This window comes from Orycteropus afer, unplaced genomic scaffold (genome assembly GCF_000298275.1).
Source record: "Orycteropus afer afer isolate SDZICR_OR568_19922 unplaced genomic scaffold, OryAfe1.0 scaffold00061, whole genome shotgun sequence".
Classification (NCBI taxonomy): Eukaryota; Metazoa; Chordata; class Mammalia; order Tubulidentata; family Orycteropodidae; genus Orycteropus; species Orycteropus afer.
In genome coordinates, this window is record NW_006921648.1 from 11,520,334 (window position 1) to 11,539,146 (window position 18,813).

The following is an 18,813-nucleotide window of genomic DNA, read 5'->3' on the forward strand; positions in this document are numbered from 1 at the left end:
TATATATATATATATATATATAAAATATATAACATAAAATTTACTATTTTTAACCATTTTATAGCATACAATTCAATGGCATCTGTTGTTGTTATGTGCCATCGAGTTGGACCCAACTTGTAACGACCCCTCCTTGGGTTTCCGAGGTGCTATCACTATGGTTAGACTGCCCAACCTTCCTTCTGAGGAGTGGCTGGTGGGTTTGAACTGCCAGCCTTATGTTTAGTAGTTAAGTGCCTTAGGCACTACGCTACCAGAGCTCCTTCAATGGCATCTAATATGTTCATAATGTTGTGCAACCATCCCCAATGTCTAGTTCCAAACATCTTATCACCCCAAAAAGAAATCCTCTCATCCATTTGGCAGCCACTCCCTGTTTCCCCCTCCCAATCTGCCTTCTGCCTCTGAATGAACCCCACTTTTGTGGCCACTCTATAAAGAAAATGGAGCAAGGACTCACACTGGCCATTATTTTCATTCACTCGCCATCCTCCAAGTCACAGACCTAATTCCCTTAGGAAAAGTAAGCTTGAAAGTAGAACTGAACACTTTGGAACAAAGATACTATGACTATGTAGGATACTCTAATCTCCAATGCTTTTACAATTTTGTAAAGTGCCAATTATAACGAAAGATTATATAGAAACCTTAAAAATTCAAGTTTTCTAATTCACTGTGCCTGGAATGAGCATGCTAAAGAAATTCTCACTGAAACTGAATAAAATCTCTGGAGGTTCTGATGATTCAGGTCTACTTTCCTCCACAAGTAACATCTTTGGAGCTGTTACAGAAGCCCTTGTGCCCTGGGAAACAGGTGAATAGTTTCTTAGCAACAGGTTATCTGTAGGTATCAGCAAGTGAGCAGTTGAAAAATAACACAAAAGGATAATTCATGTTAAGTTTGCATGTTTTAATGAAACTCTCCAATGATAAAGAATTCACAGTAAGATAGGGGAGAATTAAGAAAAGACACATTCTGGATAAAGGCCAATAATATGCTTTCAAAACAATGAAGAGCAGAGCCTGGATACATCATTTTCTGGTTTCCAACATAGCTACACTACCCTCCACTAATGACCCAGACAGCCTGACTAAATTAAACATGATTAAACCTGAGTTTTCATCCCTGGCTTTCTTTCTAATCCAGTTTGTTAAATGAAGCAAGTCACTTAACCATATGAGCTCTCTATTTCCTTTCTATAAAATAATGGGATTGAAACTAACAAACTTTCTTAATAATGGCATCTTAGCTCCAACAGAGTAAATAAAGGCTTCCCTAAATGAGTGGTTTCTGACCTAAGAGGCTCATCATCCGGCACCATTTCAGACAATGTTTCACTGCTGTTCATATGGTTTTCACTGGCCAATTCTTTGAGAAGTGGATGGCCCCTTCTGAGTCTGTCTTGGTCTGGAAGCTCCAATGAAACCTGTCCACCATAGGTGACCTTGCTGGTATTTGAAATACCGATAGTATAGCCTCCAGCTTCACAGCAACATGGCCAGCCACCACAGTAAGACAAACTGACAGAGGGAGTGGCAGAAACAAACCCTTAACTAGGTGTTAACACTAACTCTTCCCATTAAATTTTTGCTGCTGGGTACCAGTACTACCATATTACACTCAAATTTTGAATCTGGCATTAATATAATCCTGAATAGTAATAATAATAAGACAAGTTTCTTCTGGAAAAGTTCTGGCTCTTTGGTAATATTTTTAAGAAAAAATGAGGTAGGAAAGAACATTACCTTGTTTGGCATCATCACAAGCTGCTGGCCTTTACAAATAGATCCTGACTCCAGCTTTCCCAGGACCACAGTACCCATATCCTATTTAAATTTAAAATTAAAAAAAAAAAAAAAACCATCAAGTTTCAGACTTTTGTACTGCTTGGAAATAGCCCACAGTGAAAATGTACAAGGCTCACTCATAAGGAATATCACCAGTTCATGTGATAGAATGCTTCGGATTAACCTTCAACACACGGTAAACGCAAACACTTATCATTCATAAGTGTTTCACAGCATATGAAAACAGATATGCCTAAGGTTTAAAAAGAAAACATGGTACAGAAGACAGCATAGGATTTAGTGTTATACGATCTGAATTACTTGTATAAATTTAGGTTCTATCAATTCCTGAGCCTGTTTTCCTCATGCACAGAGTTGGAAAACAATACCTGTTCAAGAAGTTAACCATAGAACTAATAAAGAATGAAGTATTTATACAAAGTAAGTATCACATAAATTGGTATTGCAAAACTTGCAGAGCTGTTTGTCAACAGCCACCAGTTTTAATGTGCAAATCCTTTGGGTCTGGCAGTTTCACTTGAATAAGTTTATCTTTAGGACATTCTAGTCTATACTACTGTGGTAGCATAGTGGCTAAGACACTTGCCTCTAACCAGACGGCTGGTGGTTCAAACCCACCAGCCACTCCTCAGAAGGAAGGCTGGGCAATCCTACTTCCGTAGTGATACTGCCTCGGAAACCCAAGGAGGGGTCGCTATGAGTTGGGGCCAACTTGACGGAACATAACAACAACAACAACAACTACTACTAAACCTATGCAACTACTGAAAAAAAAAAAATCTATGTGATGTTGTTAATAAGGTTTTGTTTCTTAATTAAAAACAAAACATAATGATCCCACCTCCCAAAAAACCCAATTTCTTCAACATTTTGGATACCTTGTACTTATCCACAATTGGCAGCCTGATTGGTCCATCAACTGATCTATTGAAGTTTGGCAAATTATCCAGATATGGAATAAATGGTAATCCACTAAGAACATAATATCAATTAAAGAAAGTCAACGTAAGTATCAAAATTTAAGGTACATGAACATATAAACTTTATATAACATGGTTATAACAATATTTTCATTCTACCCATGTACTCATTCAACCAATTTATTATCTACTCCATCTCATTTATTCCTCAGAAAACTAAAACTGTAATGAAACAGGTCAGTATAATGAAAAAGTTTCCTTGTAAAGTTAGGTGATTAAGATTTAGAAAATGTTTTATAGCAAATAGCCCTCCTGTTGCAATGAAATGACTACACTGCAATACTTAATTTTTATGGACTCTTCCAGCTCAGATACTGAGATTCCACAAAATAATTTCCCTTTTCAAACCATAATACATGAACAGAAGACGTAATATTGATGAAATGGCAATACAGATAGTCCTCAACTTAGATGGTGTCTGTTCCAATAACTATTCAGTTGTGAGTTGGTTCTGAAGTAACTAGAATACCTCATTTTTTAAAAAGTTTTCATTGTTACTGCTTTTATTATCAGTATCTTTATAAATCTGATCTTTACTTGTCTTTGGGAATTAGAAACATTACATCAGAGAGTAATGTCAGCGAATTATGAACTGTTACATTGTTTGTACTACATATTACTAATTTGTACCAAAATAAAAAAAAAGATTTAAGTACAGTTCACTGTAACTTTAATATTTGGTAAGTCAGAGACTACCTGTATTCCTAAAACTGATCTACAGATTCAATGAAATTTGTACCAAAATTCCAGCTGCTGTTTTTTTTGGTGTGTAGACACTGACAAGCTGATGCTAAAAATTCATATAGACATTCAAGGGACCCAGAGTTACCAAAACAATCTTGAAAAAGAACAAAGTTGGAAGACGCACACATCCTGATTTCAAGACAATATAAAACTACAGTAATCAAGACTGTGTGGTGGTACTGGCCTAACAACAGACATACAGATCAATGAAATAGAATCAAGAATCCAGAAATAAACTCTAATTTAGTTTATGATAATCTGATTTTCAACAAGGGTGTCAAAGGACAACTCAATAAGGAAAGAACAGTGTTTTCAACAAATGGTGCCTGAACAATTAACCACATGTTAAAAAAAAAAGTAACTGAGACACAGACCTTATAACTTACAAAAAAATTAACTGAAAATGGATCAAAGACCTACATGTATAACACTTAGGAAGAAAATAGGAATAAATCTTCAAGACTTTGGATCAGGCAATGTTTTATAGGGAAGACACCAAAAGCACAGGCAACGAAAGGAAAAAATAAACTGTACTTCATCAAAATTAAAACTTTTGTGCTTCAAAGGATACCACCAAAAAAGTGAAAAGACAACCCACAGAATGGGAGAAAAGATGTGTACATCATGTACCTGGTAAGGCATTTGTATCTAGACTATGTGAAAAATTCTTACAACTCAATAATCAAAAGACTTAACCCAACTAAGAAGTGAGCAAAGGTCCTATAAAGCCAAAACTACCATCACTGTTTTCTTGAATCACTCATTAAAGCATACTTTTTTAAAAAAATAATCAAAGAAGAAAATGGTTCCTTACCTGTACCAAGGACAGAAATCTGATTGATCTTTAAGGTTTGCTCCAGTCAATCCTGAGCAGGGCATAAAGTGAATGTCCTTTTTGGGATTGAACCCAACTTTCTTCAAAAACGGCACTAGTTTCTCTTTACATTCTTCATATCTATGAATATTTATAAATAATCCAATTACAATGTAAAGCAATTAAACTCCAGTTTCATCCTTTAAAAAACTCAAGATTTAGAAAAATCCTAGAGGAAAAAGGCATACCACCATAACAAAACCTCCTTCATTCCAGTAACCTGTCTGTCAAAAAACAGCAGCAGTGAAACACCTAAGCTTACCTCTCATTGCTCCAGTTTACTGTTGGATCATCCATCTTATTAATAAGAACAATTAAGTGTTTTACACCTGCTGTCTTTGCCAACATTGCATGTTCTCTTGTCTGTCCTCCTTTTTCAAATCCAGTTTCAAACTCTCCTTTCCTGGCAGAGATTACCTATTGCAAGAGATCAATCAAATAGTTTATTCTTACACAATTCAGGTACACATTCTAGTAGTAAAACATCATTTAGTTATGTCAGAAGCTTTGTGCAAGAAAATACAACTGAAGTTATAACACATGCTCCTGAATGTCACAAACCAAAGAATATCTAAATGGTTTAGTTTCTTCCAGGCACCCAACTTCCAAAATCTAGTATGCCTATGTATTTTATAAAGAGATCTAGTGTGAGTACACTGTCAAAAATCACAAAATGAGCGAAGGCTTAAAGAAACAGTTTCTTATCTTTGTACCCACAGTATCTAATGCTGGGCTTTGTATTTAGTAGATACTAAATTCTGACAAAGGAGGCCTGGTTGCATAGTGGTTAAGGCATTTGGCTGCTAATCAAAACCCACTAGCTGCTCTGCAAGAGAAGAATGAGACAGTCTGCTTCTGTAAGGAAACCCTACAGGGCAATTCTACTTTGTCCCATAGGGTTACTAAGAGTCAGAATCGACTCCATAGCTGTGGGGTCTGGGTTGAAGTTCTTGACACAGCAATGGCTAATAATAGCAGATAATAGATAGGTAGAGACAAGTATTGAATTGGGTGAAGGGAAAGGCAGTGTACCAAAAATGAGTGATCAACACAGTGGCACTGAGGAAGAGGAAGACAGAGAGGTACAGACAACAAAGATAAACCCTATTACATATACAATGCTGTATTTTCAGTGATAACAAACATTAATCTATGGGTAAACAGAATGATTGAGAGGCTGAATGATCAAGTATGTCTAGGCAAAAGGGAATATACCCATAAACATATAAAGTTGGCAAACATTATCTTCTACATATGTATTGTTATGTGCTGCAAGGATGTCCAAATATATAATAGAGCTAACAAAGGGCAAAGTGATGATAACTTCTTGGCCACGGCCAACCACCCTGAGGGAGTGAGTAGTTGGACCTGTAGGCTCAGGACCATGGTCGCAGGGACATCAAACTCAAGTGGCATAATACACTACATAGAAACATTGTTCTACATCCTACTTTGGTGAGTAGTGACTGGGGTCAGTGGGTCTCCCCGCATCCAGAGCCAAGAAAAATGAAGAAAATTAAAGACGCATGGAAACAATCAGTCCAAGAGACTAGTAGACCATGTGATCCTCAGCCTATATGACCATGAAACCAGAAGAACGAGATGGTACCTGGTTACCACTGTCAACCACTTGTAAAGTGATCAGTGCAAGAGATCCTGGACGGAGTGGGAGAACAACATGGAACAAAAAAAAAGAGACCAGGTTTACTGGTTTGATACAGCCTGGTGAGACCCTTGAGACTATAGCCCTTAGTTACTCTTCACGTCTGGAATTGAACCCACTCCTGTGGCTTTCAGACAAACAACAGACAGGCATATAGGATGAACATTTACAACAGGTAGATACACTCCTTAAAGCAATCAACTGTGGTAAGCAGAAGGGCAGTGTTTGAATAGGGAGACAGCTTGGTGGGCAGGAATGAACAGGAAAGAAGGACACAGGGAAGAAGTAACTACCAGGAAGAAGTGAGAAGAGAGCTGCTATATTGTGGGGAATTGTAGTCAAGGTCATGAAACTAAATGTGTATGAACTGCTGTATGGAAAATTAATTTGCTCTGTAAGCTTTCACCCAAATCACAATAAAAATTAAAAAAAAAAAAAAAAAGGTTAGAAAGCAATGAGAGAGAAAAGTTGAAACATACTTTCTTAAGTAAATCAAATTACCAACATTTCTTGAGTAGATCAGTGAAACAAAACTGCAAATTATTATAGCTCACTGCAACCTGAATTCTAGCATTTAGGAGGTAAATTCAAATACCTGAAATTCAAGTGGGATTTCTAACAAATACAGATATAAAGATGGAATGAAGATGTTTTTCTCACCAGTACAGCCAAATCAGCTTGAGAAGCACCTCCAATCATATTTGGAACAAAACTCTTGTGGCCAGGGGCATCTAGAATTGTGAAATGCTTCTTTTCTGTTTCAAAATAGGCTCGACCCACTTCTACTGTTTTACCCTTATCTCGTTCTTCCTGATTTGTGTCTAAGGCCCAAGACAAATACCTGGAAGAATTCAGAGATAAGAACAATGATGCTGAAAATATGCTTTTAAGAGCTACTTTCCTAAAAATAGAGCTATAAATGATGACCCAGCTTTCCATCTGTCATACAGCATTTTAATTATGAGCAGAGCTGGACGGAGATAAAAATTTAGAGAATAATCTGCATTATTATGATTCAATACTGAAAATTTTTATATATATGCAGTCAATTATATATTTTATAAGCAAATATTATTTATGAAAACAAGCTGATAATGTACACAGAAATACAGAACCAATGCCAGTACCACTGAGTTCAGTAATGAACTTTTGCATTTTTCTAATTATAAGGCACAAAGTGGAACACAAATAATGGCTATCTAGGGATTGTTTTTCAAAGTGCATGAAATTAAAAATTAAAGCCACTAACTTGCCATCTGGGTGCAATGGCTACCTGTTAAAAATTTCAGTATTACTTTCCTAGATGAAAATTACTCATTTTAAATTCACACCATCTATAATAGTGAACATCTGTAATAGTAAACTCACTGTCTATATTTCACAGTATGTGATCCATTTATTTTTATTTTAACACTGATTAGGATTTTTCCCCTTAATATAGAAGACCACAAATAAAAAAAGAATAAATAAAAAGGTCAATGTCCCCTCCAAATAAGGCTTCCTAATTAAAAATATATATATGAAAGTAACAAACAGATAAACAGAAACAAGCTGATCCTTTCTCTCTTCAATACTTTTTTTATCTCCCATTCCTTTTTTTTATTAGTGTTGATTTGCATAGTTAATGATCATAATTGAACTTAAGACATAATTATGTTTCCTATTTCTTCCCTACCACCACTATAAGATATATTCCTGGCCATCATAAATATAATTTTCAGTGGTTATATAATGACCCAATTAAATGGATATTTTATGATTGATTCAGTTAAGTCTCCCATTACTGGACATCCGGCTGGTTTCCAAATGTTCTCTATGTAACTTATTAAGTAATTATGAATTATACTCTGCTCTGTACTACATGTTGTTATGTGCCGTCGAGTCGATCCCAACTCATAGCGACCCCTCTTTCGGTTTCCGAGGTGGTATCACTATGGAAATAGATTGCCCAACCTTCCTTTCGAGGAGTGGCTGGTAGGTTTGAACTGCCAGCCTTCTGGTTAGCAGTCAAGTGCCTTAGGCACTATGCTACCAGAGCTCCTACCTGTACTACATATGAGAGGGAAAACCTCTTCCTTTGTTGTAATACCATTTTGGTTCTCAAGAACTTATATTTTAATAGGCTACAAAAGCATTAAGCAGGCAAGGTTTCTTTAAAATAAGTTTGTATTATCATAAAAGGTTACTATACCAAGTTTCTCTGTTTTTTTCTTTAGCTTCTCTTTCATATTTCTCAAGTGTCCTTTTGTCAACCATTCCAGTCAAATACCTGAAAAAGTTGAGGGGGGAAAATAACATAGTCAACACTCTCACACTGCTCAATGATGTCAGGAAAACCTTAGAGTCTTCAAGGAGAATTTCAATTCAAGAAAACAGCTATTTAAAAAAGTAAACATACCAGTAATAGATGCTAAAATTATGAATGAAAGTGTGAGGGGAAAATGGCTCACACACAGTCTCAGAAAATCTCCCCCAAGATAAAGGGAAAAAATAGTAACTTTCCAGTGGAGTTAACACCTTAAACAAGTTGTTGTGTGCCAATAAGGTGATTCCAAGTCAAAAGTGATCCTAATGACAGAGCGGAACTGCCCCATAGGATTTCCTAGACTTTAATTTTTACAGAAGCAGATCTCCAGATCTTTCCTTCATGGAGCTAGCTGCTGGTGGGTTCAAACTGCTGACCTTTCAGTTAACAGGCAAGCACCCATTGTACCACCATAACCAAGTAGTCATAGTTAATATCAAGAGTAATAAGTAAGTCCTACTGCATACTGATACCATGTACTTACTGCCTGACAGGATACACTGAGAAGGGCACAAAAGCCCTTTGGTGGTATTCTTGCACAGAATGCATAACCTCAATCTAGCTGTGAGGAAAGAGCACTCAAATTCAAGTTCAAAGACATTATCTAAAATAACCAAGCAGTACTCTTCAAATGATCATGGTTGAGAACGGCAAGAAAAGGAGGAGACTAAAGAGACGTAACAACTAAATGCAATGTTGAATTCTGGAACAGAATAAGGACTTTTGTGGGAAAATTCAAGTTCAAATATCATTTGTAGCTTAGTCAGTAGTCTTGTCCTAATGTTAATTTCCTAGTTTTGACGATTGTACTATAGTTATGAAACATGTTAACATTAGGGCAAGTTGAATAAAGGGTATAGGGAAATTCTAGTACTTTTGAAACCTTTTTTGTAAGTCTAAAAATTACTTCCAAATAAAAATGTTTTTACTTTTATTAGGAAATGAAGATGCTGTATAAAAGTGGTGGTGGTGGTGGTGGAGGGGGATGGTGACAGTGTTTTCCAGGCAATGAAATCTTGTTATGTGCCGCCAAGTTGGATCTGACTCATAGCAACCCCTCCTTGGATTTCTGAGGCAGTATCACTATGGAAGTAGATTGCCCTACCTTCTTTCTGAGGAGTGGCTGGTGGGCTTGAACCGCTAGCCTTCTGATTAGCAATCAAGTGCCTTAGGCACTATGCTATCAGAGCTCCTAATGAAATCTTAGTATTATTATTTTTGAAATACTACTTGTCAATGTGAGATTTTAATTTTAAAATAGTTTCTTAGCAATGTCTTAACTGCTTCCCTTGACTCAATCTAAATCAATGCCTCCCTGCTCCCAGCTTTGATCTCTCTATTGGCTCTGTGTCGTCATCTATACTGCACTGCTCCTAACCATCTGAGTGTAGAACCCCAGTGAAAGTTACAACCCCATTAGCAAAATGTGTGCATCCCAAAGTTCCACTCATGGTTAAGGATTACTTTAGGGCCTCTCTTGTGGAAATTTTCAGAATTGAGTAATAGGGAAGATTACCGTTTGCAGTTATTTAAGTAGCCAAGACAATGATAATTAGCCCTTTCAGTCTAAAGAAAAAGCTTTCAGAAATGGGTCTAATTTAGAATGGGGATTAAAATTTAGGGCTTTTTAAAATTATAAACATTTTTCCACACTAGAATGTACTGATAAAGAGACCAACTACTATACATATTAAGGAGGTAATAAATGGGAGATAAAAAGTTCTCCCTTCATCAGATTCGAGAGATGGTTTTCATTATTCCCAAGTAAATTATATTCAGAGCAGACTAAGATTTCCTGTAATCTAGGTTCTACATTAGTTTTTCTAGATGGCTATCATAAATATTTAATTAATGTTCCATGAATCAGTGATAGCAAAAAAATTCTGCTATCAAATCCATCAGAAAATACTAATTACAAAAATTACTTAAGATCAGCATTCTCTAAAGGGAATGCCATTTTATTGTTAATTTTTCTTAACTCCTTCCTGTGAATGTGTCATTAACTCCCTAGCATTTTATTTAACCCTCTTGTGACCTGTGGGACACACAGTGCCCACCTATATTTTCTGCCTCTCAGGTTTACTGGCAAAGCAGTATGCTGTGAATAATAGTACATGCTACTAGCAGGTGGGAACCTGTATAACTACTGAAGTAGAAAAAATGGGCGTATGCCGCAAATTACTGATTTTACAGGTATTATATGAAGTGTTGCATCCTAGGGGTTTTTGTACAGTGAGATAAGCCTTGTAGGTGTATTTCTGGGTTTCTGTGTGTTAGTTGGAAGTTGCGTTTCTCCTAATGATTCTGTTTCCACAAATACCACATTTTCAAGAACCAGTCATTATGCATACCTGTCAAGAGATCTAGAAAGCAATGCAGAGTCCAGAAGAACATATGTGTCCCACATAATCATACCCCACCGAGTAACACATAACATTTTTCAAAACCTATGTTATCTATGAAAAAGTCAAACACATTTACTAATACAGCATGCATTGTATTAATGAAAAAACTTATCAATGAAAGTGTCTTAAAAAAATTTTAATTGGGTCATGAAAGGGTTAAATCAACAATAGACTTACATTATTTGTCCTCCAATGGTTGACTTGCCAGCATCTATAGTAAAATATGCAAACCACTGGTTAAAAACAAACAAAAATAACCCCTTCTATATACACTAAAACAACTAACAGTACCTTTTAGCATATTTAATTAAATCTTGCAAAAGCAACTGAACTATAGCAGAGATCTTGGGCACAAAGCAATTAGTTACCTTCTTCCTTGGGAAATGAGGTAGCTATGACCCCTACGGTTCAATAATGATCTATAAATATTTTATGGCTAAAGAAAAGAATTAATTTTTGGACAGACTGCCCCGAGTTTCAGCTATCAGCACAGCAGCAATAGACTATAAATTCCCCTAATAATGGGAACAAAACTCAAAATGGAAAAAACTAGCCACTCTTATTGGTCTGACAGAGGCTGACGAAACCCCGAGACTATGGTCCCTAGTCATCCTTTGGGCCTGGAAATGAACTCACTCCCATGGGTTAACCTAAAGCTTTTTAGATTCACTTTGGTTTCCCTAAACACCCTCATGAAGATAAGTAAGTTATTTTTTAAATGTATTCAGTAACTTTTGTCATTTCTTATACTTGCTATGACTTACCTACATGGCCAATGAATACAACATTGACATGCTCTTTTTTAGGAGCACCTGGCGGTGCAACCACAGATTTCGGTTTGGGTATTTCCTCTTCTTCCTCCATCATTTCTTGGGCATTCTCCTCTGGGGGCCTTCCATCTCCCAGGGAACCACCCCCAGGCTCTGCTTCACTTATTTCTTCTTTGTGCTCCCATGATTCTTCTGGAGACATTTCTGTTTCTCCATTTTCTACTGAAATAAAGACATTTTAACTTAGTATTTTAGAAAAGATTTATAAACCTGTACTTTAAAATACAGATGCTTTTAAACAACAAATGGGACTTTGCATATTCAGCTCCATTTCCTCATGACCAGTGACATGGATGCAGAAAAATCTCACCTTCGCTGGTGGCATCAGAGTGCTCTGACTCAGAGAGTATGAGTAGCTGCTATTTTAACAAAGCTTCATTTTCATAAGGACAAACAAAATAAGAACTCTAACGTTCCTAACAGTCCAGTTATTCCACTGTCAAGATGCCCTGATTTAGAAGATTTTTTTCCCCCTCAAGTAATGTAACTTTTGCATCAACTTTAATAATCATGTTGGGAGTGTGAAAACCTTAAGAGTAATAGTTACAAAACAGGAGGGAAATTTTTCACAAAGGATATGGACTACTACTACTTGAGCTCACTTTCACTGTCCTCCATTCAATTCTCTGCTCACTAAACTTATCACAGTGATAGTGATACCCAGTTTGCTCTTTTCTCCATCTTGATAACAAAGACTCAATGTCAGTCTGGAACATTATAATGACCGTAACACTTACATTTGCACTTTAAATCTCGAGTGAAAGAGTTTCGTATTTTACTGTATTTTTATGGTCAGAAATTTTCTTACCAACAGGTTCTGAAAGTTCCATGCTAACAGCTGAATTTGAACCTAGACAAGAAATTGAGATATGAGGTGTATTTACAAAACACTATCTACCTTTATACACTACAGGCAATAAAATGTTTTCTTAATTACATTTTAAAAGAGTTACAACATAGAAAATTACCTTCACACAACAAGGACTGTTCCTCTTGAGAAGGTTCCACAGGTGCTGTTTAAAATAGAAATAAGTTGAACAATTAAAATTCGAGATCTGTATGTCCATTTTATCTTTTAAAACACGGTAAAAACAAAAATTGTTAAAATACAATGGAAACTCAGTAGTTCAGACCGGTGGCAACTAATTACAAGTTCTCAAACTAGAAGTCTTTGTTTAACCTACTTTTAAAAATCCACCAATTACAGGCAATTTTAGAATACTTTCAGTCATTGAAATTACCCATAAAATCACGCTTGTTCTCTTCATTTGCTGTAAGCCATTTCTTTACAGATACCGGTAAAGCATTCTGCAGCTCAGCAGGTCAGATTCTCAAGTTCTGCTCAACAAATACACATCCATTGCTTTCAACTCCTCTTGCATCAACTTTAATAATCATGGGCCCATTTTAAGATTCCATAAACATATTATCATTAAGATCCTTAAATAAATTAAACTTGATATAAATCCCATGAAATGCATGTAGGCCCTTACAGCAGCAGCAAAGGTGATTCCAACGATGCCATTTTTGTCACATATTAGAAATTTAAGATTAACCAACAATCCAATTTCCATAGCCCCCACACTGCAAATCTACTTTTGACAAATCTACCCACCACACAAGAAATATATATATACTGATACCAAATAAATCTTCTTTTTACATCTGATAAATCTTAACAATACTCCAATATCAAAGTCCCCTTGTTTTTAAAAAGACACAGGGAGAGTCTCTTCAATAAATGGTGCTGGGAAAATTGGATTTCCACATGCAGAAAAATGAAACCGGATCCACACCACACATCACACACAAAAACAAACTCAAAATGTAAGAAGGACCTAAGTGTGCAAACTAAAACCCTAAAATTCTTAGAAGCAGCAGTGGCAACGCAGTCAGGCCTAGCTTTCAGCAATGGGTTATCTAATGTAACAACAAAAGCACAAACAGCAAAAAACAAAATAAAATAATGGGACCTCATAAATATTAAAAACTTTTGTTCATAAAATGACTACCAAAAAAGCAAAAAGACTAACTACTAACTGGGAAGGTATCTTTGGAAATCATATTATCTGACAAGCATCTAGTAACCAAGATATATTAAAAAAAAAACAAACAAACTTAGCAACAAAATGACAAATAACCCAATCGCAAAATGGGCAAAGGACTTGAATAGACATTTCTCCACAGATATTCAAATGACCACCAAACCCATGAAAAAATGCACAGCATCATTAGCCATCAGTCAAAATAATGAGATTCCATTTTACACCCACCAGAAGGGATATGAATGAAGAAAACACACACAGACATACACACACACATAAAATATCAAATGTTGGTGAGGATGTGACAAAATTGAGAGCCTTGCCCATTGCTGGTGGGAATGCAAAATGGTAGAGACACACTAATTAATTAATTAATTAAAAAAAAAAAAAAAAAAGGTACAGACACTATAGAAATCACAGTGGTGGTTCCTCAAAAATCCAAAAAAATAGAGCTACTATGTGACCCAGCAATTCTACACCTAGTATTATACCCAAGACTTTGAAAGCAGGGACTTCAAAAGAGACTTGTATTACACCAACGTTCACTGCAGCACTATTCACAATTGTCAAAAGGTGTAAACAACCTAAATGCCCATCAGCAGATGAATGGATAAACAAATGTGTACATACATACAATGGAATACTGCTTGCCAGTAGGAGAAAAGAAGTCTTAATACATGCTATTGTATGGATGAAGTTTGAAGACATTACGAGGAGTGAAAGAAGCTATTCTCAAAAGGACACATATTGTATAACCTCAAAATAAGTGGCATACCTATAAAAAGTTGAACTGGCAAGAGCTGTGTGATAGACATATTTACAACAACAAAAGAGTGGTTGCTGAGGCTGTATGGTACCCTTCTAGCTGTGGTCTTTGTGACTTCTAACCAGATGACTGGGCAGGACTATGCAAATGTGAGGTGCTTGTGACCCACAAAGGGGATTGGGTGCACAGAACTCTAATGTGCAAATTGGTCAGTTTTGCCATCCTGCTAGGCTTAAAATGAGCTATCCTAGATGGCAAGAAGGGGGAGATCTCACTACCATCAAGAAAGTAGAGCCAGGAGTAGAGCATGTTTGGACTCAAGATCCCTGCACTGAACTTACTCAATCCAGGAGGCAGAGAATTATGACACCAGGAATGGCAAGAACCAACAGCAGAGAAATGGCAGCAGCAGAGGCACCACAACCAAGAGACCAGCATGAAACAGAGTAGCAGGCTTCCTGGCCACAGAGCGAATAAGCTGACTACCTTCAGGCAGGTGACTTGCCTCTCTGGGTGGGGTGCCTCTCTGGGCACCTATTGGCAGAGCTTAAAGAGCTCTGTTACACTTGTCCAAGAATAACAAAGGCCAGAGAGAAGTGTGCCTGTGGCATGGCTTAGGGGAGGCTGTCCTGATCAAAGAACTGTATACTGAGTCTTTCTGATCCTCAATTGTAATGTGTTACTTTCCTAATATGCTCTATAATCATGCATATTGCCTTTGAGTTCAGTGTGGCTATTGCAACAAAGTACTGAACATCGCAGGGAAGTAAAGAATGCCACGAAAGAGTTGGCCGGTGTCAGAAGAAGGCTGGAGGTTAGTGACATGTCCAACCTCTGCCTCACAGTAATCAGCATTGGGTTGTTGATGCTGATCTTGATCTTCTCTTGTGAAGTTAGGAGGTCAGACACCACCCCCAGACCATTTTTACAGGCTGTTTATGTACAACCGAACACCTCATGGGATTTGGTTCCCTGGTTTGGAGTTTTAGAGTCATGGTTTCATGGGACATCCCAGTTAACTGGCCTAATAACATGTTTAATGCTTCTGTTCTACCTGCTAGCTCACTGTGTAGTACCTGGAGTCTTAAAGGCTTGCAGGCAGCCATCCAAGGCATAAAAATCAGTCCCTATTCACCTGAAACAAGAGATGAAGGAGAAGAGTCAGGAACAAGAGGATGTGGAATGTGTGGCTAACTGCTCTATGAACCACTGCCTCCTTTGCCATGAGACCAGAAGAACTAGATGGTGCCTGGCTACCATTCCTGAACTTTTTGCTCAAAGATTCTATAGAAGAATACTGACCAAAATGGGGAAAATGCAGTACAGAATTTCAAAATCTCATGGACTCCACAGACTTTCTGGAACCATGGAGGCTGTATGAACCTCTGAAACTATTGCCCTGAGATAATCTTTAAACCTAAAACAAAAAATATCCTCTGCAGTCTAGTTAAGCTCAACAACAGTTTATTTAACTAGTAAAAAAGCACTATGCCCTTTAAAGAACTATCTGTACAGTATCAAATTGACAAGAGCAACTTGAAAGATCAGATAGGAACCTTAGGGAGCAGTGAGTTTATGTTAATGAGCAAGGAACAACTTAAAAAAGGATGGACACAATGGTTACATAACTCAAAGAATGTAATCAAGGTCACTAAATTATACATGCAGAAACTCCTGAACTGGTATGCTTCCTTGAGCATGTCACTCAGACAACAGGACAAGTGAGCAGTAGAACTGAAGGGAAGGCTTAAAAGTGCAAAAGACGTGGCGGTCAGCTTCCATAAAGATTAAACTCTAGAAACATCATAGTGCAGTTCTGCTCTGTCCTACAGGGTTACTATGAGTCAGAATCAACGTAATGGCAGTGGGTTTGGTTTTAGTTTTGGTAAAAAATCATTTGGGCCACGCTTGAAAGGGAACAGAATTATACTTTAGACATAGTATGGGACAACCTTTTTCCATTTTCCTATTTTCAAAGAAAAGTTTAAGGCTAAGGTAAAGGAGAGAAAAAATTTTCAGAGACAGTAAGGTGGTGCTAAGTAAATCAATTTCCTGTATGCCATTCTATCACATAGGAGGCAGCAGAGTAGTGGATGCTGTTGCCAGGTGCTGTCAAGTTGGTTCTGTTGTACCCTACGCACAACACAACAAAACATGGGCTGGTCCTGTGCCATCCTCACAATCTTTGCTAAGCTTGAGGGCAACCACTGTGTCAATCCTGTGTTGAGGGTCTTCTCCTGTTTTGCTGACCTTCTACTTTACAAAGCATGACATCCTTCTCCAGGGAGTGGTCTCTTCTGACAACATGACCAAAGTAGGTGAGACCAAGTCTGGCCATTCTTGCTTCTAAGAAACAGTCCAACTGGACTTCTTCCAAAAGAGTTGTTCGTTCTTCTGGTGGTCCATGATACTTTCAGTATTCCTTGCCAACAAAACAATTCAAATGCACCAATTTTTCTTCAGTCTCCTTAATTATTGTCCAGCTTTCACATGCATATGAGGGGACTGAAAATACCATGGCTTGGGTCAGGCACATCTTAATCTTCAAAGTGACATCTTTGCTCTTTAACACTTGAAAAAGGTCTTTTGCAGCAGATCTACCCAGTGCAATACATTATCTGATTTCTTGGCTGTTGCTTCCATGCATCCAAGTAAAATGAAATTCCAGACAACTTCGATCTTTTCTCCATTTATCATGATGTTGCTTATTGGTCCAATTGCCAGGATTTTCGTTTTCTTTATGTTGAGGTATAATCTGCACTGAAGGCAGTGCAGTCTTTGATCTTCATCAGTAAGTGCTTCAAGTCATCTTCACGTTAAGCAGGCAAGGCTATGTCATCTGCATACTGCAGGTTGTTCATGAGTCTTTTTCCAATCCTGATTCCACGTTGTCCTTCATATAACCCAGCTTCTCAGATTATCTGTTCAGCATACAGATTGAATAGAGTAGTGACAGGAGCCTAATAATGAGTCAACTGTTGGGTTTGAATCCTAGTTTGTCACTTACAAATTGCAAAATGCAGGTATTTCATCTGAAAATACGGGAATAATATAAAATAACCACTTGATAGGATTGCTGAGAAGATTAAATGAGAAAATATACTTCTTTACTGTCAATTAAGTAATCCCTGGAGTTTAGTAGATTCAATAAAGGACAGTGTCTATCTCCTACCACGTATCAATTCTGCCAGCTAACTTGTAGTAAAGCGTAGTGCCTAAGACATTTGACTGCTAACCAGAAGGCTGGTGGTTCAAACCCACCAGCCACTCCTTGGAAGGAAGATGGGACAATCTACTTCCGTAGTGATACTGCCTTGGAAACCCAAGGAGGGGTCGCTGTGAGTCAGGTCCGACTCGACGGCACATAACAACAGCAAACAACATGTAGTGAATATCTTATGTGCCAGATGAGGATAGAAAGGACAAGTGCATATAGTGTTGGGGGTGGAGGGTGAGAGTAGCAAATTACAGCTGATTTTTATTGGGATGTCCCTGTGTGGTGCAAGTGGTTAATTTAAGCACTTGACTACTAGCCAAAACGTTGGTAGTTCAAACCCACCCAGAAGTTCCTCAGAAGACAATGGCCTGGAGATCTGTCTCTGAAAGGTCAGAGCCTTGAAAACTTAATGGAGCAGTTCTACCCAGCACACGTGGGGTTGCTGTGAGTTGAACTGACTCAACAGCAACTAAGGATTTTTACTGAGCCCTTATATGCTGATGACTGCCTCAATTAATCCCCTAAATCCCATGAAATATACACTGTTATTACCATCTCAAATATGGGCATATGAGAATCACCATAACAGTATACTAACTTATAATGTATAATTTGGGTGTACTAAGTACTTTAAAGGAGCTCTGGTAGCATAATGCTTAAGGCACTTGACTGCTAACCAGAAGGCTGATGGTTCAAATCCACCAGCCACTCCTCGGAAGGAAGATGGGGCAATCTACTTCAATAGTGATACTGCCTCGGAAACCCAAGGAGGGGGTCGCTATGAGTCAGGTCCGACTTGACGGCACATAACAACAAGTACTTTAAAGCAGGAAAAAGATGGCAACAACTGGTATGATAGATTTCCCAAGGTAGTGGGTTATTTGGTTTTTAACTCTAATTGAACCTTTTAAAACCAAACAGCACGTACACCTGACCACCTATTTCCTTAAACCAACTCTTATATTTACAAACATACTACATGCCTAAGGCTGTAAGGCACTTCTCATGACAGTGATATCTGTAACGGACCATAATGTGGCATAATGAAAACCTGGTCATAGTTTTATTTTTCAAAATGTCCTACATTTAGCAATCCCAATCCAGATCCCATCAACATTCTTTAGGGATATGGAAAAAATGATCACTAACTTTATATGGAAAGGAAAAAGACCTCA

The 18,813-nt window shown here is 37.5% G+C and overlaps 1 protein-coding gene across 1 annotated transcript in view; it reads right to left on the reverse strand.

Moving 5' to 3' along the window:
- Positions 1–18,813, reverse strand: part of GSPT1 (G1 to S phase transition 1) — a 37,035-nt gene that overhangs the window by 6,915 nt on the left and 11,307 nt on the right. The window contains exons 2-11 of the mRNA XM_007939633.2: positions 12,579–12,623; positions 12,419–12,460; positions 11,545–11,769; positions 10,958–10,991; positions 8,262–8,339; positions 6,731–6,911; positions 4,670–4,824; positions 4,348–4,488; positions 2,688–2,781; positions 1,747–1,827 (exon numbers count right to left, since the gene is read on the reverse strand). Coding sequence (XP_007937824.1) covers positions 1,747–1,827; positions 2,688–2,781; positions 4,348–4,488; positions 4,670–4,824; positions 6,731–6,911; positions 8,262–8,339; positions 10,958–10,991; positions 11,545–11,769; positions 12,419–12,460; positions 12,579–12,623 — 1,076 coding nt within the window. The remainder of the gene's footprint in view (positions 1–1,746; positions 1,828–2,687; positions 2,782–4,347; positions 4,489–4,669; positions 4,825–6,730; positions 6,912–8,261; positions 8,340–10,957; positions 10,992–11,544; positions 11,770–12,418; positions 12,461–12,578; positions 12,624–18,813) is intronic.